We start from the raw sequence: 23,249 nt of genomic DNA, 5'->3' as shown, positions 1-23,249 counted from the left end.
GTGTGCGTGCGCGCGTGTGTGACTGCACCTGCACTCTATGTCTCTTCTGCAGTGCATGAGAGACAATATGGGCTGAGTGGAAAGACAAACTACCACAATAATGTTACTGCTATCAACACCACAAATACAGATTTCATTCACTACTGACCTTTGACCCAGACCCAGACCTTTGACAGTTTCACCCAGATGTCATCAGCTCCTGTAGGTCACTAACATGAACAGAGGAAATGGTGGAAGAAGTATTCAGACCCTTTACTTAAGTAAAAGTACCAATACAGCAATGTAAAAATACTTAATTGCTGCTAAAAGTCCTACATGAAAATCCCACTTAAGTAAAAGTACATAAGTATTAGTAGCAAAATGTACTTAAAGTATTAAAGTAAAAGTACTCATTTCATCTCTCTGACTGATACATTATTATATATGTCATCATAGTTTGAACTACTTTATATACAGTTAGTCTTGTCCAGTGGTTCCCAACCTAGGGGTCGGACCCCTCCAAAGGGTCACCAGATAAATCAGAGGGGTCATGAGATGATTAATAGAAGAAGAAAGACATTTTTGATGGCCAGTATGAACAGGAGGAATTATTACAGCAAGCGAAACCTGTTTCATCGTTCATTTGGGCACCTGGCAGTTGTTTTAATACAGATTTGAGTCTCTCTTCCTCACAAAACAAGTTTTCTCTGGCAAACTTTCAAACAACAATAACGAGCAGGCAGCAGACTAGACAATCATTGATTTTTATTCCAATTATGTGTACAGTAGATCACTATAGGAAGCTAACACAGTATATGCGGTAATCAGTCAGCAGTTTATGCTCACCCAAGGGCCAAAACCATACAAGAACCCCGAGCAACACCTCTCTGGTGGGTACCATACAGCATTATTGCTAGAGACCAAATAACATGTCAAACAAGATGCTTTATGGTGCCACATACAGTCCGCTGAAATGTTTCTCGAAGATGGAAAATGAACTTATGTGACCTCAACCAGGACTGACCACAAGGACGAGATCTGGACGAGTAAAAATGAGAGAGATAATGTTGCTGTTGACGTTTGTTATTATTTTTAACTTTGGGTTATTATATAGGCGTTTAGAAAGATGGAAGACGTTCTCTGTGGGTAAATGATCTACTTTCTTGCTATGTTTGAGTGATGTGAGATATACTGCGGTATGCTCTGAAATGTATATAAAAAGATTTACTCCCTTTAGCTGAAATATGAATGAAAAGACATCAGTCAGTAAGGCATCACACCGTTCTTCTTCATGTTAATTTTAGTGGTGGGCCTCTTTGGCTCATTAGCGCTTAATTCCCTCAAAGCAGACAAACACGCCGTCAGTCTCTGAGTCATTCATACTGTAGCAGAGATGCATACAGCAACCAGTATTTTGATTGTTTGTACAAGATTATACCAAAGTATAGATCTAAAATATGACATAATGTTACAATGTGGTATGCAGGTTGTTAAATGGTTGGTGCTAGATTGGATCAGTTGGAGAGACGATCCAATCTAACATTTATCTTGTTAAATGGACGATGAGAGGTGGATGGAGAGTTTAATCTACCTGCCGTTTCAGTTGGATGAAGTCATGAAGTCTAACAGTCTAAATTCAGGATTCCTGTTGGAGAGTAAAACTGTTTTCAGCAAAGACAGCTTTGTACTTTTATCCCCTACTGTCCTATAAAACTTGAGGAAGAATAGTGCACACAGTCATGCTAATAATGGCTTACCAGCTGAGAGGTGAATGAAAACCCTCCTCACATTTTGCATTTCGCTAAAAAAAGACTACCGGTTTGGATCGTTTTCATCCGGACCGTCTCATGTGGCACAACAATATGCCCATACGCTTAACACAGCGACACATGCAGCATATCATCAATCCCTCCATGCTTGAATATGCCTCCTATAAACTGTAACACAACAATTAATCGTGTAAAGATTCAGTGACAATCAACAGAACCTTGAAAATGAAACAATCCATCATAAAAATATTAAGCAAAACATACAGAGCTCAACAATTACAAAATACAAAGTTAAACAATCATAAAATCTATTTTTTAACACCTCAAGTGTCCTTAAACCAGCTGTCATGACCTACTAGTAATATATAAATATAGTAATATATTGCTTTATTGGAGATATACTGCTAAAACATAACGCTAAACTTCTAACTAGTAGCTGTTGAAGGCGAGAGAGAAGCCTCACAGCGACTAATCACAATTAAATTCAGTTTTACAGGAAGGCTCGTTTCAAAGACGACGACTGCAGTTAACGATGCTCAGATAAGTCAAGTGTAGACAGACTCTGACACAACTTTGAATCAAAAATTACTGAGGTGCCACATTACATTACAGTAAACTTGTATATGCAAATCCCAAGTATTCTTACAAAAGTGTCTCTGAAACAAAAGGAGGAAGTTTCCACACTTTATACTGAGTCCTTCTTTGTGTAGATGTTGCATTTCTTAAATCCACCTCTCTTATTCTTCTATTATAAGGCAGTAAATACAGTGTATTGTACTGAATGGACAACAATGAATTAATAGTCTGCATTGATACATGTAAACCATAAAATAAAAAAAAAAACAATTACAGAGATTCAAATATAGTCGATTAAAGTGTTAATTTGATCTTTCTTTTCACTTCAAATCATTTCAATAGGCTTTACTGGCATGACGTGTTGCCAAAGCACAATTACGAAATATGAAAGACAATGTTACAGAAAGAAATCAACAAAAATAAATTGAAAAACAATATTAGTTAATAGATTATATAATGAAATAAATAAATGAAATAAAGTAATAATATATATATTGGTAATATAAGTGATCAAGTTAGTATTGGTACAATATCAATGTGATTTTAACAATGCGAGACAAACAAAAACAATGCAATTAATTAATCTACTGATAATAAAATAAATGTTAAAATAAAGAAATGTTAATAGTAGGTTTAATACAAGACAGCCATTTGTCTATAAATAACATTAAAAAAAGGAGATGGTGGCGTTAAGTAGAATATGGTAAATACAAGTATAATTATAAATGTCTGTTTATATGTCTGTGTCCTACTGGTTGTCTCTTTTGTAGAGGCAGGAAGTGACATATTTAGCAGCAACACTGCACATTCTTTCTTTTCCCCCAGAATGAACGAGGGCTCATTTCTCCCTTTCTGTCAGACTTCGGGGAATTCGGGGCAGCTTTTTTCAAAATTTTGGAAAGAATTCCTCTGTAATATTTCTGTAGTTTTGACATTCTGTTAGAAAGTGTGATTGTGTCTCTACAGCTCCCTCCATCCATCACAATGACAGCACAGCCCGTCATCTCTGGGCAGCCAGAGAGAGTCAGTCTGTACACCGTCAATGATTTTCTCAGGTTCTTATAAGTTACTGTAGTTAGTGAACTGTCTGTTTAGGGCCAAATATGTTTCTAGTTTGTGTTGTGAGCATGTGATATCATTCCAATAAGGATGCTATTTGCTCATTATTCCGCTAGGGGCCACCATGTGCATTTGTTTTGATAACACGGGACAGAGGACACACACACACACACACACACAGCACACAATACACGGTCATTGTCTCTGTACTGTGCACATTTTGACACATCTACTTGGGGAATTCTTGTAAAATGGAAAAGGAAAACATTACAAACAGACCATCTCTTAAAAAAAGCCCTGACTAAACCTACAGTCATATTCTTGTTCGCCCATTGTTTCCTGAGGTGAAAAGAAACCCCGACACAACAACTTCAAGCACCTATAAGTTGAAGTAGTAGTTTTCTGTCTGTGTATGTGTGTGTGTGTGTGTGTGTGTGTGTGTGTGTGTGTGTGTGTGTGTGTGTGTTTAACACACAAACCACACCTAAAGGAAACACATGGTCCAACGAGTCAGAACTGATTATCACCTGAATGTGGTTTGTTTATACAAAGCAGTCAGTACAGAGGAATAGCAGCGCTCGTGTGTGTGTGTGTGTGTGTGTCTATGAGTTAAACATACAGTTTATATACTGTAGTTCAGCCAAAGAGGCAGCGTGTGTATGTGGCCAACACTGCTGCCGTCTTTCACCTGACACAGGCTTTGATACGAGAACAAACATTGCAAATAGAGCGAAAAAACAGATGAAAAACCGGTTTTCATAGTTGAAGAAAAAGTTATTTCTATTAACGACTGATATGTTTATCCAGTATTTAGTTGCAAAACAATTATAAGATAATTACAAAACTGTATGTTATGTAAGCGCTAATGAGATGTGGTGACATTGTGCATTCTGAGAGTGATCCTGAAAAGTTTTAATAATGTTCTCTGGTGATATGCGTTGATATTTTTCATGTTCTGTGTGTGTGTATTTCGTCTGATATATATATATGATAATGTGCGTTCTCATTTGTTGATGATGTTTAAAATGTATTATTTTGTATTTTTACAGCTGTGGTCTTAAATAAGGAATATACTGGTTGGTAATGACAGCAGAATAATTTGACCTTGGAGTATATCGTATATATTTTATTACCAAAGAAATAAAGTCAGGCTTTGTTTTGTGATACATTTTTGTTAGCAGTTGAAGTTTAGCCTAGCTTAAGTTAAATGAAGTGTAATTATCGTTGTCTACAGTTAATACCTTGTACACTAACTTAACTGATTTTCAACCACTGACCAGATTGGTATTGAAGTAGTTTTTCTCCTCGAAAAGTGTTTCCAATAGTAAGTATAAATAGTACTTTTTGTCATCCGTTTGGCATTAAGGGCTAAGGGTAAAGGGTGTTACTGCTAAGGTTGGGTTCTAGTTAAAGTAAAGGGAAACACATGGAAACAGACTTTAACACAACACTGGAACTATGTTTGAAGTGTCCTGATAAATGAATTTAACGGACACCTCCAAGCCAATCAAATATTAGTATTTTCTGTGGTTAAGGTATAAAATGTATAACAAATACAATGGATCTAACAGAGTAGTATGCAGCTTGGTCATGGATTGTAAAATTCTGTCAAAGAAAAAGGTAAAATATAGTTTTTCAAAATGAGGTGAACATGCTTCCTTCAAATATATTTTTTTAACATGAAGCACTGACACAGTCGTGGCCACCCCCACCTCAGATATTTTCAGCTGTGACGCAGTCAGTGGCCACACAAACATTTAGCCACATGCGGTGGTTTGTGGGTCACCTTGAAAGGTCACAGTTGGCGGGGCCACCATCAAACTCACCATCACCATAAATCAAAAAGGGATTGCTTTCAAATAAGGCCCCACAGTATATAGAGCATGTGACACCAGTGTAAACAGATAATTCTAATTTCATTTAAGACTGACTTAAAGTGACACTTACTGAGTTTTGCTTCTTTAAGGTTATATCAAATACCATATTAAAAAAGTGTCTATGCTAAGTGTAATATAATTCAATAGCTAAAACCAGTCCCAGTATCAATTCAGTCAAGGTGCAGAACAACAGTTAACAGTATTAACAGTCTGACAGAAGATAATTATACAGTGATCAAACTGTAGTTTAAAGCACAGGTCACAGTAGTTGCTAATCTGCCTTGGTCTCGGCAGCAGGGGGTGCTGCAGCTGAAGACACCAGTCTGGCAGCTTCCTCCTGGGGCTCCACTGGCCTTTCCTCAGCTCCTTCCTCCTCATCCTCCTTTTCCAGGCCCATTGGAGGCGGTCTTTGTGCCAGAGTGTGCCTGGAGCGGGCTCTGTGCCTCCGGGGGTGGAGGAAGAGTGCGGGGTCCGGCATGGCCGTGGGCTCCGCAGGACCCATCACTTTCTCTATCGGCACACATTCCCGGGCACGGTCCACTCTCGAGGATGCCCTAGCGCTCTTACGCTTGGGTTTGACCACCGGAGAGGAAGGGGAGGCTCCTGGTGGCATCTGTGGAGAGACTGAGTTCTGCTCGCCGCTGTACTGGGTGCCCTGACTGTTGGCTCTGGCGAGGAGTCCCTGCCTCTGCTGCATCCGCTGGTGGTGCAGTTTCTGCCTGGCGGCATGCAGCTGGAAGGAGAGGTATGCTGCTGCCTCTGTTTGTTTCTGCAGCTCCGTGTTCAGGATGGTGGAGCAGTGGCTGCGGCGTTTGAGCTCCTCCAGGAAGTGGCGCTCTTTTTCCTTGAGATTGCCTCTGAGGGCTCCCACCAAGGCCCCCTTGTGACTCAGCTCCTTACGAAGCTCTCCTAAGGTGCACTCCTGCTCAGCCAGACGGTCTTCCACATCCTGACAGCGGGCCTCCAGGAGCTCCTCTTCCTCCTGTAACTCTGACACAGAGACATACCAAAAAAGTGTTGAACATAAACATAAGAATTTTATAAAATGAAGTGTTATGTGTATGTAACTGTTTGACATTCAAGTAAAATAATCTGATAGATAACAATAGAAATAAAATAGCATAAAACATTTTGTCTGTGAAGGTCATAATATTTAATTATTCTGTTCACTGTCTCGGAGAACGATTCAACTAAACTCTAGTTTAGAACTACAACTAACTATTATTTTTAATATAAATGAATATGTCAGTCATTTTTTGATTTATCAATTAATCAGTCTATAAATTAGTCTTTTTTTGTCTACAAAAACAGTGAAAAATGACCATCAGAATTTCCCAAAACCATATGTGATGATTTAAAATCACTGCATTCGTCTGGGCAAAAGTCCAAAATCCAAAGATACTCAATTTACAATTATGTTACACAGAAAAAGCAGCAACTCCTCATATTAGAGAAATTGAAACCGGCAGGTCTTTGGCATGTTTCCTTGATGAATGACTTCAATGGTTAAATCAATCACCAGTATTTAAGTACGTTGGGTGAGTGGAGTGGAGCGAGGGATATTAAATTAGTCAGTTAAAAATCTATGAGTTAAACTCTCTTTTACTATTCAGACAGCACAGTTATGCTGCACCACAGCCATCTGTATGACGTACTGTACACAAAGATAGTCCTTGCAATTTTATACATTCTCACATTGAAATAGTCATATTATATAAACAAGTGCTGATTTAGGCATCATTCTCAAAAGATAAAACAGACAATTACTTGAAGCATCCACTCCACATGAACTTCAACGTTTGAGCCAAGGTCGGTCTGAACGCAGTATACTGCTTATTGTTCTGTTTTGTTTGTTTTTTGCTTCTGTAGACAACATTTGTGCTCTTTTATTCCTGTAAAACTTCCCAGAGTGGAGGGATGCACAGATGTAAAGCCCTGAGTAAGTGCAGCGGCCCCCCCGGGCTGACTGAGCTGAAGCTTGCAAGAGGAGAAGGAGATTACATTCACACAGGCCGGTGCTGATGCCTCAGGGACCCGAAATAGGTCAGGTTTGCTGGGTATGAGAATCTAAAAGGTGGTGGGAGGTTTGGTGAGCATGAGTGAAACTATAAAGCCTGAAATCCATATTAGGCTTAAATGTAATAGGGAGCTTCACACATTTACAAAAGCTTTGGGTATGAGGCTTTCAAATCTCCTTTTTCCACTTTTCACTTTCTCTCACCAGCATTTTTCACATTGTTTGTCTAAATTTAATGACTTTGCTTTCATCAAACTTCTCTCTATCAGTGATATTCCTTTTCTATCATCCCATTTCTTTCCTCTATGTCCTCTCTCTTTCTCTTTTTGCTTTCCAGGAATGGATCCCGGACAACCGATCACTCTCAGGTTTTCCGTCGCCCCTCGCCACACCCAAGTTGAGCTCATACGCTAACTATAGACAATCTAATATGATCTTCATATCCTTCCAAACCCCTCTCCCCTCCTCCACGTCTGCAAGCGACCGCATCCTTTTCCCTTAGTAGCTCTCCTTTCTACCTTTCCTCCTCCTCTTCTTGCTACCTCTCATTTACCTCTCTCCTTCCTCTCTCTTTTCCTGACTCTACATCTCTCTTGTTCTCAGCAAAGTCTGTAAACGAACACCCCCGCTGGGACTTCGAGGAAAAACGAGAGCAGGAAAAAAAGAGGATAGATCAATTTGTCAGGGTGGGAGGAGAACAGTGGGCCGTGCTGTATTGATGGATCAGGGGATAACCTGTCCTGGAAAAGGAGATGGGGGTCTAATGGCTGAGTAATGCAGCCACACTCCCTCTACTCACACGCACACCTTTTTTTTTTTTACTCCTCTTTACTTTGCTCTTTCTCTAATTCGCCGTGACAAAATGGTGCCTATCTCTGCATCCCTGCGTGTAGATACCACAAACAGTCCTGCAAACGTCAGCCATCAGCCAAATATGTCGAGGCGTGCTGTCTCTTTTGCAGCTGTGTTTGTATCTTCACAGCCGAGCGTGTGCTGCCCCAATTTAGCCACGACCAATTCAATTCAATTCATTTCAGATTACAAGGAGCACATAGGAAAAAATGCACATATGTGTGTGGTTTTTCACAGAAACTTCCTCTTTGCTTGTGGGTGAGGAGATGAGGAAAGAGAGGCATGGGTGAGGAGGAGGAGGAGGAGGAGGGTGGCTGACAGTGATCTGTCTCCTGGGGGATGGGAGGGTGGGAAGGACAGAGAGGGATGCAGGCGGACACTGATGGAGGATTGGGGGTTGAGATTGGATGTGGCAAAGACGAACTAGCACTGAGAGATGTAAACATGTGTCTTTCTGTCTCAAAAGCCGAGGAAGACAACACAAATCTAGACGGAGATTGGATGCAGGGTGGAACAAAAAGAGATGTACGGAGGAGGATATGAACAGTGAGAGATGTTTTCTTTTTACCTATTTGGCTTCTGCCTGGAGGCTTCACCTTCAGCTCACTCGTCAACTCTGAAAAATACAAGAAAGAGAAGTTGAAGAGAAAGAAATACAAAAAAACCACATAAAATCACATTTGTTAGAGCTTAAATATAGACGCTCAACTGTGCTGAAATGTCTTATTGGAGCGGTATGCTGACATTTCAAACTGCTTTAAACTCTATTTGCTCTTAGTGGGTAACATAACAGATGCTCGATGCTCATTTTCAGTGAGCTCATACATAATTAATGAAGCTAAATCTGAAACTTTACATCAAAGAATGTGTGTCAGAGACTTGGCCAATGATGTACTGTTACATTACTTGTCAATGACTGGAGAAAAAACCTTCCTTTGCTGTAACTGCAATATAAGACATAGTAGCATTGTTAGCACTCCTCACTGAAATCAATATGTCCTAAAACAAAAACTACTGGCTATGCAATTTCATTCGAAGGGGAATACAAAAAAACCAAAAACAAATTAAGCACCTGAAGAAGTCAGTGCTTGCTACTAAGCAATGTAAGTGGCCTCGTTTACTGAAACGAGCTAATTTAATTGAAGTTCTTTGTTGTTTAAAAACCCTACACACTTTGTGTTGTGGCAGATTTCAAACATTATCCCTGTTCTTAAACATTTGAGAATAATTTTAACGCAAAGCTACAGTTTCACACTGAAACACTCTGCAGATGGATGCATTATATGTAAAGATGATATGAGATTTTGTTTTTATGTGAAGCTGGTCCATACTCCTGTTCTCAAGTTTATGCTTATAAAATTCTTGGAAAGATGATAAATTTTCTACTGTGTTTTTTAATTGTATAATTTTATGTGTCTTCTGATTACTGATATTCTATGTGACTCTGTAGATGACCTTTATGTCTAGTAAATTTATTGGATGGCCGTACATGAAAGCATACATTTGTGTTATGCCACAGAAAACAGAAACACTCAGACACAGAACCTCTTTATATCAAAGCCATGATTGTAACATTTTTAGCAGTGAGGGAAGAAATAATAGTGTTAAATGCTGTTACTGTGGGACATTTCATCGACATGATAGGGATTATCCACATATTACATGATATGATATCTGCCGCACCAGCATTTTTGGATATTGGATGGATTATATCTCATATTCGTGCAACACAGCAGCTAATGGTCTGTGCTTTTGAGAAGATAAAGGATCAGACTGGATGGCACTCAGTCATTAGTGCTGTTGGATTGTCCCTAATAAAGACAGCACAGCATCTGAGGGGAGTGTGGGAGCAGACTGCTGGTCGTGTCTGGCCTGTCAGTCATCTCGATGGTCATTCAGAGAGGCCTGACTACAGCAGGGAAATCTCCACATTCAGCTTTCAGCACACACTCAAACACAGTGTGTGTGTGTGTCTGGCTCCAGTCATTTTATGATGAATGTGACCTATTTCAATTTCCCGGAGCCAGAAACACAGGCCTGTTCATGACGGAGCCTTTAAATAAAGAGTTTTACTTGAAAATGAGAAAACCATCATTTGAATTTATTTAAGTTCTTTTGGTTACAAAACTGTGAACATTATATGCTATATAACCACTTATGTTTCATAAATTTTGAGCAGTGTATGTTTATAATTTGTAATGAAAAAAAATGAAAATCTAGATCCATCTAGAAAAGCAGACGTGTCATTTCTAGCCTTGCCTGCTCTCACTGTCACACCCTTTCTCCTTCCCTCTGCAGTCAGCACCACACGCCCACCATTGCAGCTGGCATGAAGAAAGAGAAAGACAAATGGGTTGATAAAGGGAGGTCAGAAGATATTGGGGAAAGCGGGAAAGCCAGGGGTATTGGAGAACCTCCGGCAGGTAGCTCCAGAAAAACAGACTCGCTGATTGCCCATTATATATTAAAATATAACCGCAAAATGTGGGAGAATTTTCTCTCTTTTCATTGAGAGAACTCCTGTTTTTCAGTTTTTATCCTCATTCATAACTGCCAGAAGCATTTACGGAGTTAATTTAACTGCAGGAACTCAGCTCTAAGGACTATTTCTTGAAACAACAATGAAAAAGAAGCAGTCAGCACATGGCAACATCCAGTGTGTGTAACACTTTGTAGGTCAGGCTTACTTATCTCTCAAAGCCTCGCTGAGAATTCAAGGTCTTTTGTTTCATGGCTCTACTGTGAATGTCACAAAGATATCTCGAAGGACACACACACACACACAAACTTAATTGAATTCTATGTCACATAATAAAGTCCCCATTTCAAGACAAAAACTATTTTTGTTTGTTGTTCAAGGAGACAGAAGCATAAGCACCTTTATGCTGATGAGAAAACTGATTATGAGTCCAGAACAATGAAAAAAGCAACAAAAACATTACAGAGGCAGAGCTATTATGCAAAACATCATCAGCTCAACCTTGCAGTACCCTTCTAGGCTTTACATTAGCAAGCTGGCAGCAAGCACATATTACACCTGCAAACCTGCGCTCGCCTCCAGAATCCTAATCGTCCCGTTTATGTTTCTACACTTCTCTAAAAACTATCCAAAAACTGACAGAATCACTCCATATCACATACTGTCATGATGCTGGAAACTGTGAGGAGAACAAAGACATTAATTGTACACTGTGTTGCACTGTACATCGGAGACTGTGTCCATCATATCCTGAAACCTGCATCAGTGTTCAGACCATCTAGAATGTCTGAGGGGGGAAAATGAGACCCCTGAGACTCCCAAAGCACATATCTGCTATTGCTGTATATGTGGTGCATTCACCACCTCAATCACCACAGCAGGGTGAACTCACTGAACATCTAATAGCCTCCACTGACCTGCTTCGTACAAAGACCCAGACATTGGACTTACAATTCTTGGAGCCTTCAACCATCTCAGAGTCCATAACATCTGCCTAGATAAACGCTGCCAGGTGGTTCAGAACAACACCAGAGGTGAAACCATCATTGACATGATTATCACTAACATGAAATCAATGCACTTGAAACTTGAGATTCTCCCTCCCATTAGCTCAAGTGACCACAATTGTCTCCTCTGGAGCCCTAAAGCAAAACAAGACCACCCCAGTGTACTAAATGGGTAGTACAACCTATAAGGGAGCCTGGCTTGAGTGAGTTTGGCAGGTGGATCATCCCTAGCAGGAGGTGAATGAAGCAACCAGCACTAATGAAAAAGCCAACGCCTTCTACAATACTATTCTGCCTGAAATTGATAGACATTTCCCTATGAAGACAGTGAAAATCTATCCTTCAGACAAACAATGGATCACCCCCAAGATCAAGCACCTAATCCACCAGAGACAAAAGCCTTCAAGACTGGAAAATCATGTATCCTAGCAAAGATTTACAGAAATAAGGTCCAAAAGGAAATATATGCGGCAAAACTACAACTGATTTTGCCAAGGCCTTTGACGCTGTAGATCACACAGTGGCAGTACAGTGTCTACTCGATCTAGGAGTGAGACTGAGCCTGATTCCATGGATCCACAGCTTCATGACCAACCGTCATCAGAAAGTGCTCTAACAGAGACATCTCTCTGACTGGGACTATCCCTCATGTGGAGTTGTGCAGGGAACCGTACTAGAGCCTGTAGTCTTGCTAGCATTGATTAACAGTGCCCTCGAGGATGGACCAGACCACCAGAAATATGTGGATGATATGACTCTGGCCCAGATGTGAATGTCCCAACTACCCTGAACTCTCCAACAGACCTGAATGGTCTTGACATCTAGGTAGAGAAGCACAAAATGAAACTTAACCCGAGGAAATGTAAAGTCTTACATGTCACCACCAGCATGAGACATACACCAGCCCTGCCGACCCTCTTTGTTGACCAGAACGTCCTGGATGTCTGTGACACAAAGTCCTGGAGGTCACCATCCAGGATAACTTACGATGGGACAGTCAGGTGGACCACATGTTAACCTCAGTCATCAGGAAGCTTTTTGCTCTGTATTGCCTGAAGAAATTTGGTGTCTGAGACCCAGAACTGGTTTCCATCTACACAAGCTTCATACGTCTGGCACTGGAGTATGCAGTCCCTGTCTGGCACAGTTCTTTGACTGCTGACCAGGCTAAAAGGCTGGGGAGTACGCAGAAACAAGCTTGTAAAATCGTACTTTGCCAGAGGTACTCAGGGTACCCAGAGACTCTCTGCACTCTCAGATTGTGCACTCTAGCAGAGAGACGCACTCAACTGTGTCTTGAATTTACCAGAAAGCTACTTAAGTCCAACCTCAGTGACTGGCTACCCCCCCCTCGGGGATGAGCTCACAGGTCGTCAGACAAGGAACTCAAACAAAATGACCATCCCAAGATGCTGAACTGAGAGATAAAGAAGATCACCAATCTCCTATATGTGCAGACTCCTAAATGACAGCAGATTTTAGATTTTATATCTCAGATTTGTGATATGAGATATTTTGAACCTGTAATAATGCTGACAGGTCAATAAACTAAACTCATATCAGCCAAGAGTTAATTAACAAGAAGGATTCGGGGTGTCTGAGGTGTAAACACTGAAAATACACTGATGATGGCAGAACAAGATAACAGAGTCATCAGTGATAATCACAGGAATACCCTCAACTGTAGTTTATTTTATAATGAACTTAAATTGTATAACTGAAAATATTTTTTTGTTGTGGCTCTTTCATCAAGTAAAAAATGTGAATACTTTCAAGCTGAGGAAATCAGATGCTGTGTTTTTCTTTCGACAGGAACATTATTCCAAGACATACAGTAATAAGGTTCATGTGTGCAGCAGGGATCCACAATGGTGTGTAACAGCTATTTACTTTGATTTTATGAACCATTGCTGTGCCTGAAAAACATTTAAACGGATTCTCAGTCTGGCATTAAAGTGCTGTAAGGGGCTTTAAGGATGCTGAGCAGAAAAAGGAGATGATCATGTTTTAGTGAGTGTGGCATAATACCATATATCCCCACAGAAATCTCAGAAGAATGTGGAAGTTAAAGGCTGCGATTTAGGTGGATATAAAACCGGAGAGCAGATTTATGATTCCTGCTGCTTTAAAAAGAGGATTTATATTTGTGTTGCTGAGTTCTGATGAAGTATTATGTTTGTGTTTGTCGCTGCTGGACAATTATTTGTTGATGAAATCATTTTTATAATGCAAACAAGATCCTGTGTTGTCTGTCTGGTTTGACCACATGTCTTCTTCTCTCTTAAAATTATATAAATTATAAACAATCAGTAACAGCAGCCTGTGAGCTGGTTGAGTTCACAGTGGGAGACCCCGTGGAGACAGAGGGAGAGACGGAGAGGGTAAGTATGCAGCTGGAAATACTCCACACACACACACACACACACACTGTAGCCACCACGAACAGCTTTATTGACCAGATGTGATTGTGCAGCGGAGCTACAAAGTGATGGAGGGGGTCGTTTTCTAAACAACTGGTGACATTGGCTCTCAGCCATCTCTCTCTCTCACACACGCACACACACAAACACCCCCCCCCCTTCCCTCTCAGTCCTCCCCCTGTATTCCTGTATTTGTGGACTACAATCTCCTTCATATGGATTACTAAAGCTATGCGATCTATGGATTATCCGTGATGGATGTGTTTGTATGTATCTTTCTGAGGATGTATTGTGTGTGAGACAATATGTGTGCATGTGAGGTTATATGTGTGTGCGTGTGTGTATGTGTGTAACTTAAGGAGAGACAAAAATCTGTTCATGTACCCACATAACGGGATTCACCTCCAATCCTGGAGACACAAAGCTGGTCCCTTCAAGGTTAACTATTTATTTTAGGGTTAAGACTTGGTTTTAGGGTTTTGGGTTATGAACATGTTGAGGTTTGGGTGAATATTGGGTTAAAGATGGGAGAGCCTCCAGGGAATTAATGAAATTAAATAAAACGTCCTCAATACCGACATGTGTGCACTTGATTGCTTGATAAAATGGACCACATGTCCATTAAGGCTCCAAACAGGAAATGATGCAATCTACAGGAACCGTAGCATGACATCACCATGTAGTCATTGTCCGGGATTGATTGATGGTGCAGACACACATCACATGAACAATGAGGCCTGTATGAACATGGGGGTCCTAAGAGATTTAGCGTAGTAATTTGAAATGAAAATGACAGTAACTGCACTGGACTGCAGAGACACATTTTGACGAAACACAGAGCGGCTTCTGTTCACCAACATATCAAATATTGCTCATGTGCTCCCTCGGAAAAAAATGCAGTTAAATCATTTAAGATTAGCGTCAAATTATGTAAAGCTTTACCTGGATGGAGTCATAAAACCAGCTGGGTGCAGGCTTGAGGAATTATTACAGAGTGAAAGAAAAACCTCTTTGAAAAGGGTCATGAAAATGTCTTCCTCCCAGTAAGACTGTGGTTAAAAATCTCACTAAATCTTCTCTTCAAAGGCAGGAGGTCAGTGTGGGGCTTCATGCTGATTAATAAAAAACTAGAGCAGCTTAAAAGAAAAAGAAAGCAGCACAGGAAGAGGATCCTTCACTCTTGAGCTTTATCTAGCTGATCAGCAGAACATTTATCTCCAACTACTGTGATAATATCGTTGCAATCTGGTTCCAGCTTCTCAAATGTGAGGATTTGCAGTTTTTCTTTGTCATATATAATAATTAATTAAATAAATATTAATGCGTTTTAGACTGTTGGCTGCTTTTTGATGTTTCATAGACTAAACAATAAGCAATTAATCAAGGACATATTCATTAGTTGCAGCCTTAGAGCTCTTAATTGGTAACAAATTAGTAACCTTACAGCTTATCTACATATACAGCTTTAAGAAATTATTAAACTATTAAAGTCTTTCATGTTAGTGATAATATAAAGTATAAAACCTTTAGTATTATGAAGAAACATGGTGGTTTAAATAAGTCATCAACAGAACTAGAATCGAGGACTTTTGGAGGATCACTGAACATTTTGGGGTCACATAAAAGTTTCTTGGCTCCCTCACACACACACTCACACACACACACACACACACACACACACACACACACACACACACACACAGTAACAGCAGCAGCAGCAGCAGCAGCAGCAGCATTTCCCTCACCTGAGCATCGTTTCTGCAGGGAGAGGATCTCCAGGTGGAGGCCATGGAGCAAAGTGAGGTGCTCCTGCCTGAGGAACACCATGCTCCTCTCCACACTCTCCACCTGCCGAGACAAGCTGCTCTCATCAGCCATGGCCACGTCTGGAGAGACGAGAGACAGAGAGAGGAAATCAGAAGGATGGGACAGATAATGTCTTTCTTTCCACTTTTTTTTTCAGTTTACTGTGCCAGCATCATCCATATGTGCGTCAGAAAGGAGGTCTGCCTTCAACATACAACCTTTTATAACTTGTACAGCTTGAACATCAGCTGCTAAATGTCACTTTCTCACATTGTGAACATTGCTTATGTCAGCCAAGTTCTCTACTGAGGTCACGTGGGAGCTATAAATAAGGTATTGATGACCAGAGAAATAAACAGAAATGGGTGAAATCATGCAGCTGCTGTGGGACGCGACAATACCATTAAAATGAAGCCTTTGAATTAGAGATTAAGCTGATACAAAAAATCCTCTGCTTACCTTTAAATTGATGTTAACTCCCGAAATTTAAGAAATATGATTCACAAGCGTTATAAAAACGTGCTCTCCTCCGAGCATGCTGGCCTCCGGTGCTGGTCCAAATGCTGTAGGCTGCGGCGTTCACCCAAAGACATTTTATCTGAAGCGCTGAAGAGCTCATCTGCTGCATGTGACGCCGTTTGATTAGAGGAGGAAGAGGCTGGATAGCTGCGTAAAAATGCGAAACCAGCACGATGCATGGCGCCGCGCTCCTCTGGCAAAACCGCTCGTTGCTGCAGCATCCGCGTCGAGCATGATCAGGAGGATGTTTTCACTACGGTCGATAGGAATAAAGCCCTAGACCAAAGTGCGCAGTCCATTTTCTCAGTGCGCATCTTTCTTCCTCGCCCACAGTCTGAGGCATCAGGCGGCTGCAGACGGCCGAGCTGGAAGTGATGAAAACAAGGCCTCGTGATCAGAACACGCGAGAACATCGTACGACGGAGTCAGCAGGACAGCTGATTGGAGGGAGCAGCCCGTATCGGCTATACGTCCTCTCTGACAGGATCGATACACAGCTCGTGGGAGTACAAAGGAAAACACAATAGTGTAATGACTCAATTCAAATGCAGATGTGAGGATATGAGTTTCAACGGCTTTAAACAAGTCCAGCTGTCTATTTTGGGGACTCTTTACTCTACCGTGATTTGACGGGTGTGATTTCAGCACCATGGACAGAGACAGGTTGCTGTAGTGGTTCTTAACCTGCGGGCCGCGGACCTCAGGGGGGGCTTCTTTAGGACTTCTGCTGTTAATTCACAAGAAAGATTATGGAAAAAAGTCCTTTGCAGATGTAAAACTAAGGATACCACACTGAAAACTTAAATTGTAGGCTACTCAAGTGAAGAAGTAAATGTATTTAAAGTAGTGGTAAATTCTATGTATCATCAATAAAAATCATAACAGTCACAATGCTCCAGTTTTTATCAAACACTGATTACAGAACATAAGTCATAAATAACCATAAAACTACAGATAAAAACAAAACACATAAAACTATATTCCACCATAAAAAAACTTTAATAAAGGGGGGTAAATGAGCCATTCAAACAATAGCATAAAAACTGGAATTAACATTAATGTTAGAATCCTCCTTTAAAAAAATCTGGTAGAAGTAAGATGTAATTCAACATGAAAAGTAGGTTTGATAGCCTTAAGTAATGGATGTTTAACAGTGACATATGAAGCAGGTTTGTGAAGGAGATAAACATCACTTCCTTTGTCCACTATTTTGCCTGCTGCTTGGGCTGCTTACTTGAAATTTCATAGGGGGCGCTATGGAGCCAGTTTACATTACTGATTAAATATTGTCATGTACACGTGTTCAGGCCGGGACTCTTATCAAACATGGAAAGTTTGGGGCAGATTGGAGCATTTACACTAAAGTTATAGCAATTTCCTCTGGAATGGCGAAACATCAAAACTCAACGCCACGCCACAGCCACAAGCTTCAACGATAACTAAATCTTTTAATAACTTTTGATCACAAACTAGTCTAGATGACACACACTGATTTTGAAGTCCTTATGATGAATTCTGTAGGAGGAGTCCGTTAACATGCGGAATTGCCAAAATTGACAACTAAATTCAAAATGGCCGACTTTGTGTTGGGTTTCAGCTATAGGTCCAAGAGACTTTTTTGTGTGCCCTGCCATGATACATGTATGTACTGATTTTCATACATGTAGGTTTAATGTGGCGCGGGGGCTGCTTCGTTGAAATATTGTAGGGGGCGCTGTAGAGCCATTCTGCCACACTTATGCAAGCCACCGATACGTTATTATAGACTGTAAGACCTGCCATGTGTGTGCAAAGTTTTGTGAGTTTTCAAGCATGTCTTGGCCCTTTAAACAGCTTCGTATTTTGTGGCGAACAATGTGTTGCCATGGCAACAGCTTTTGGTGAAAACTCAAAGGCTTCAGGAGTTATCATCATCAAGGTCTTACACCTTGGCTTACCAAGTTTTATGTGTTTCTAACTAACCTGCTAGGAGTAGTTTGCAAAAGAGTGGCGCTTAAAACTTCCTGTTGCCAGTAGGTGGCGCTATGACTGTCACTAAATATGGGCCTTTACATGTGTTCAGACCGGGACTCTTAACAAGCATACGAAACTTGGAAAAGATCAGACCATGTGGAGTCAAGTTATAGGGCTTTGAAATTTCATGGCGAGACATCGAAATTCGCCGCGTCGTCATGGCAACACCTTTCAACAAAAAGTCACCAACCTCTCCAAGGTCTGTAGATGATACTGACTGAATTTGAAGTCGCTAAAGTCAAATCTCTAGGAGGAGTTCGTTAATGTATGCAACCTAGAAATGTCAAAATCGCAAATTTGATCCAAAATGGCCGACTTCCTGTTGGTCTTAGAGTATATGTCCAAGACACTTTTTGGTGCGTCTGGTCATGATACATAAGTATACCGAATTTCGCTCTTCTATGACAATCTGTATCGAGGGGCTTAACTTTCTTAATTTCCTAGGGGGCGCTGTCGAGCCATAATGAGTTTGTTTCGGAATAATAATGGAGAAAAATAATTCCTTCAGATCCGATAGGGCCTTCGCACCGTTCGGTGCTCGGGCACTTCAGTACATTTTGCTGACAACACCTCTGTATGTTAAAATAAGTCAAAATTAAAATGCAAGACCTTTTCTAATCCAGTTACTGCAGCTCAGGCAAATGTGTGTTGTAAAAAAAAAAAAAGAAAAACAAGATTTAGTTCAGTGATCTTTATTTTCACGTTAAACCAATAATGTTATTTTATAAACATATAAATTGGAATTTTAATTACAAAACAATCTCTGACAAAACATGAAAAAATAAAGTTTATTTACACGCAAGAGAAACGTCTGTGAAACGTGACAGTTTGAGGCTCAGAGAAAGCAGATGATTTTACTCTCAGACCCTCAGTTGGTCTCATTTGCTTCAGTAAACCAGGTTTCTGTCCCCTTAATGAAGTCCTGGACAAGCTGCACAGTGTCAAAAGTCTTCTCTGTTGTGATCAATTTCATTTTTCAAATTGTTAACAATGGACAATATTACACCAATCACCAGACTGAAAATTAAGTCTATAAATGAGCAAACACGGGAAAAGGTCTTAACTGTATGTTGTTTATCTCCAAAAATGGTCTTTTCTATTCTCTAATAAAGAAACTCTTAAAAAATATGAGGACCAAATCACAGTTGACCATCGTATTTATTGTGTAGGGTGAAGAATATGAGGCAGTGTAGCAACATAAGTCCGTAGCCGCTGTGACTGTTTCTGCAATTACATCCTGAAATCATTTTTTCTTGTGTGCAATGCACACAAATATAAAACCATGTCATCATCCTGTGGCCTTGGGACAGTCATGGTTTTAAATCCAAGCCATGTAGGCGGAAAATAAATGCACATAATAGAAAAAAAACAAAGAGAGCAGGAACTGGAGTGCAGAGAGCAGTGCTCCGGCTTGTTTTTGGCCATAAGTCCTTCTGTGTGGTTACGACATTGATATGAAGAGGCATTTCCACTTGGCTGCCGAGCTTCATCACAATTCCAACAAGCACACAGTGACATAATAACAAATCTGGTATCACACAAGTATAATTTCAATGACATTACAGCCTTATACACCACATTCACAAATATAAGCTTGCTTGCTAGAAATAACTTCAATTGTCACCAGTTGTCTTCACTACAACAACAAAGTTTAAGCTGCTCTAAACATTTGCAGAAAGAATTGGGAAAAAAAATGTATGCAAATCTATATTCACAATACAAAAAATTTCAAAAAGGGAGTTTCTCTTAATCTCAAAAAGGCAACTGAGAATCAGCCGTGATGACAATAAACAAGCACCACTGTCTTCCTCCTGAATAGCGTTGTGTCTTTAGTACAGTGGTGTCTCGATTTTAATGTCGACAAGGAGTTAAAATTTGTGGAGTGTTCGTGCAACTTCGTCAGCTGCGCTGAAGTGCTTAAAGCAGATTAGTGAGTTCAGTATGTGGGTCTGATGTTTCCTTTGAACTGCAATCTCAAGTATGTTGGTGTCTATTTACATACTTAACATGCTGCTGTGTTTGTGATATAGTTGAGATGACTATGAGTGTGCCTTAAGAGACATTGGGTACTGAAAATATTCGCTGGGGAAACAAAGGAAAAAAAAAGACCCAAAGTGGCACAATGCCCCACAACAACATGACTTACACAATCATATCAGTTTCACTGTAATCAACTGTTTTTCACAATTGCATTTTAATCCACAACATATTAGTACAAATAAATTACAAATATACACAATTGAACCCCCCCAAAAAACAATGAATATACACAAAAAGTCAACACAAACCATAAATGGCATCAACGCCATATAAGGACTCTAATGTCAGTTGGTAGAGCAGGCCGCCTCGTAGCCGCCATGTGTATAAAAGTTTGCTGTATTCACAGATCTCAGACGTTTTTATTCCGACACCAACCTCAGAAATGCTCTGCATCTATCCATACTGCTTGGCGACTTAAAATTGAAGGCAGGATGGCAAAGACCTACAAAGACGTTACAAAATAAAGACATCTCTGGTGTTCTTGGCGGTGTTGAGGTCATTGAGGTGATGTGAAGGAGTGTGCTGTCCTCCAAAGGCCAAATGAAGAATAACAACTCCCGCCTGTCTGAAAGCTCCTACTGCAAATTGTATCACATCATGGTTTACTAAAAGGAACACAAACCATGAAATATAGCTTGTTCTGTTTTCCTGTCATTTCACAGGTTTCAAGTGTGTTGCGAGCTGTCAGACGACCTTTGTCACTGACTGCTGTTGGACACCGTGGTCATTGGCTGCTGGGAGGTCGGGCGGGACCCTTTCTCCCTTTTGCCGTTGTAATTGATCAACGAGCCGATCGAGCCAGAATCTACTCAATTTGGTTTTGTTCCTCCGAGATCTACTGATGCAATGGTTTGGTTGACAGTACCGTTTGCCAGTAAGATCTGAGGTGCACAAGTTATTTTAAGGATCATGGTTATACTGTGTCGTTACGGTGAATGTAAGGCCTGCAGTGACTGATGTATCACTGATTTTTTTCATGCTTTATCACATCAAATCACTTGATGAGCGCCCTAATACAACTTGGTGAAGAATTCTTTTTGCATTATATTGGCCACACACTCAAAAGTAAAATGTAATCTGATTTTATTCAAATGCCACTTCAAAAAATGTATCCTTATGAAATTAATTTTAGTTATTTATCACCCCATTAACATATTTTCTCATTAAGCGAAGATTGCTATTAATTCATTATAGTACAGTTTTGTTTTGCTCGATTGCTTTTTTCTTATATTTTTCTTCTACAATAAAGAAGAACCTGCCAAACACTGACAGCAAAGCTCGTGCTTGAAAGAGGCAAAGAAGCTTTCTGAGGTAGCAGGTGGTTTCTAGTTGAGGAGATTTGGTGGGAAAAAATAAAGACATCTTCACCTCTGCAGTGCTAGTTTTAAACTAGAGGGTTTAGATTTCACTGATCCTTTATTCAGTGGTAATGGATAGATGCTGATAATATTGTTATTACATAATAGATTTTAAATAACCCACAACTGTGTAGAATATATATGAATAAAATATATTTTTTATGATATAACTGTATACTTTTGTATTTGTTGCTGTTTCCTATGGCAATATATATATATATTATATATATATATGGTGTTTTATGAACAGTCTTCAGTTACCATAAGCTACATTTTAAACAGGTTTATCTGACACACCCTGTGGGACTATGATGCGTTTGGTGTTATTTACAAGGTCTTGCACTGTTCATATAAATAATCCTCCTCATAGCATTAATGTGCCACTAATGACACTCAAGGATAACTGGACCACACATACACAGAAGCCAAAAGTTAAAACTACAACTGATGGGGACCATGTAGCTTTCAGCGTAACGGCTTTGTGATTCTGTGCTCTGAGCGAGTCCAACTTATTACACCTTGTGTGTGTCAGTGTGTGTGCGCCTATACAGTATGAGAAAAACAGAGCGATCCCTGCATCTCTCAGCTATGAGTATATTACACACAAAGAAACAAAAAGCAAAAACAAATCCAGGCCACAGGGTGTTAACATACAGTAACGAGTGTGTTGATGAATCTAATCCTTCGTGTGTCCCCTCCTCCTCCTCCTCCTCTCCTCCCTACATCTCTTTCTCTTTCTTGGCCTCCCGGGTGCTGCTCTTCAGAAAGTCGCTCCTGAGCAGCCGATAGAACAGGACAATATTCATGGCCGTCATGATGGCCATACCGACGCTGCCCAGCGTGTAGGCCAGGAGGGGCACCTTGTCTCTGTTTAGCACCAGCCAGCGGGTCATCCAGGCCAGCGTGTTGATGCGGAACACCACGTACGTGCCCAGGTTGATCATGCTGTTGACCCGGTACAGAGTGCCTGTGGCGAGGCTGGCCATGCGCAGCATCTGCCTGAGGTGGAGGAACACTGAGTTAATCTCCACCAACAGAGCCACCACGGCAAAGCCCACGTAGCGGCACGACAGCACGGAGAGGCCGAAACAGGTGATCACCTGCAGGGGAAGACAGCAGGAAATAAACGTTACAATGGATGTGCCAGTACATAATAAATTATTGATGATTAAGTAACAATGGCTACAATATTTGATCTTTGTTAGTTTTAGTTTAGTCTCCTCTTCAGTAATAAATACAGAGATGTGCTTTTGTTAACAGCTGAAATGCAAAAGAGGTGAAGTTTTTCAGATGTGCCAATCTTTAAGTAGTTTAATGCACTTGCTGATTTGACACCTGGATTATGTGACACATACCTAGAAAAAAAGATAATAAAAATGCAGATTCCACAAATGGACAAATACTGGATGAAAACTTATATTACCAACATATCTATTTGCTATTAAAGCTGATATTAGCTGACAATCGTTTACCAATGC

The 23,249-nt window shown here is 40.4% G+C and overlaps 2 protein-coding genes across 5 annotated transcripts in view; both read right to left on the bottom strand.

The window, feature by feature from the left end:
• Positions 1 to 727: 727 nt before the first annotated feature.
• si:dkey-54n8.4 (coiled-coil domain-containing protein 92) lies at positions 728 to 18,608 on the bottom strand. Of its 4 annotated transcripts, XR_006096707.1 has the most exons (6): positions 16,981 to 17,653; positions 15,781 to 15,921; positions 8,698 to 8,745; positions 1,737 to 6,250; positions 1,571 to 1,624; positions 728 to 1,017 (listed from the first exon to the last, which is right to left on the bottom strand). XR_006096707.1 is itself a non-coding variant. In XM_042415299.1 (5 exons), the coding sequence occupies exons 2-5, from the start codon at positions 17,009 to 17,011 to the stop codon at positions 5,532 to 5,534; spliced, it is 939 nt and encodes a 312-aa protein (XP_042271233.1). In that variant the 5' UTR covers positions 17,012 to 17,084; positions 18,564 to 18,608; the 3' UTR covers positions 728 to 5,531. The 4 variants fall into 4 exon arrangements, 1 of the variants encoding a protein (XP_042271233.1); XR_006096706.1 differs by having other exon boundaries at positions 1,571 to 6,250; XR_006096705.1 differs by having other exon boundaries at positions 728 to 1,624.
• A 441-nt stretch (positions 18,609 to 19,049) lies between these two features.
• Positions 19,050 to 23,249, bottom strand: part of tlcd2 (TLC domain containing 2) — a 31,097-nt gene continuing 26,897 nt past the window's right edge. Inside the window, exon 4 of the mRNA XM_042415300.1 lies at positions 19,050 to 22,871. Coding sequence (XP_042271234.1) covers positions 22,491 to 22,871 — 381 coding nt within the window. The 3' untranslated portion in view covers positions 19,050 to 22,490. The remainder of the gene's footprint in view (positions 22,872 to 23,249) is intronic.

The sequence above is a fragment of the Thunnus maccoyii genome, chromosome 6 (assembly GCF_910596095.1).
Source record: "Thunnus maccoyii chromosome 6, fThuMac1.1, whole genome shotgun sequence".
In the NCBI taxonomy this organism is placed as follows: Eukaryota; Metazoa; Chordata; class Actinopteri; order Scombriformes; family Scombridae; genus Thunnus; species Thunnus maccoyii.
The sequence above is the reverse complement of the archived record's forward strand: the minus strand, read 5'-3'. Positions and strand labels throughout refer to the sequence as shown.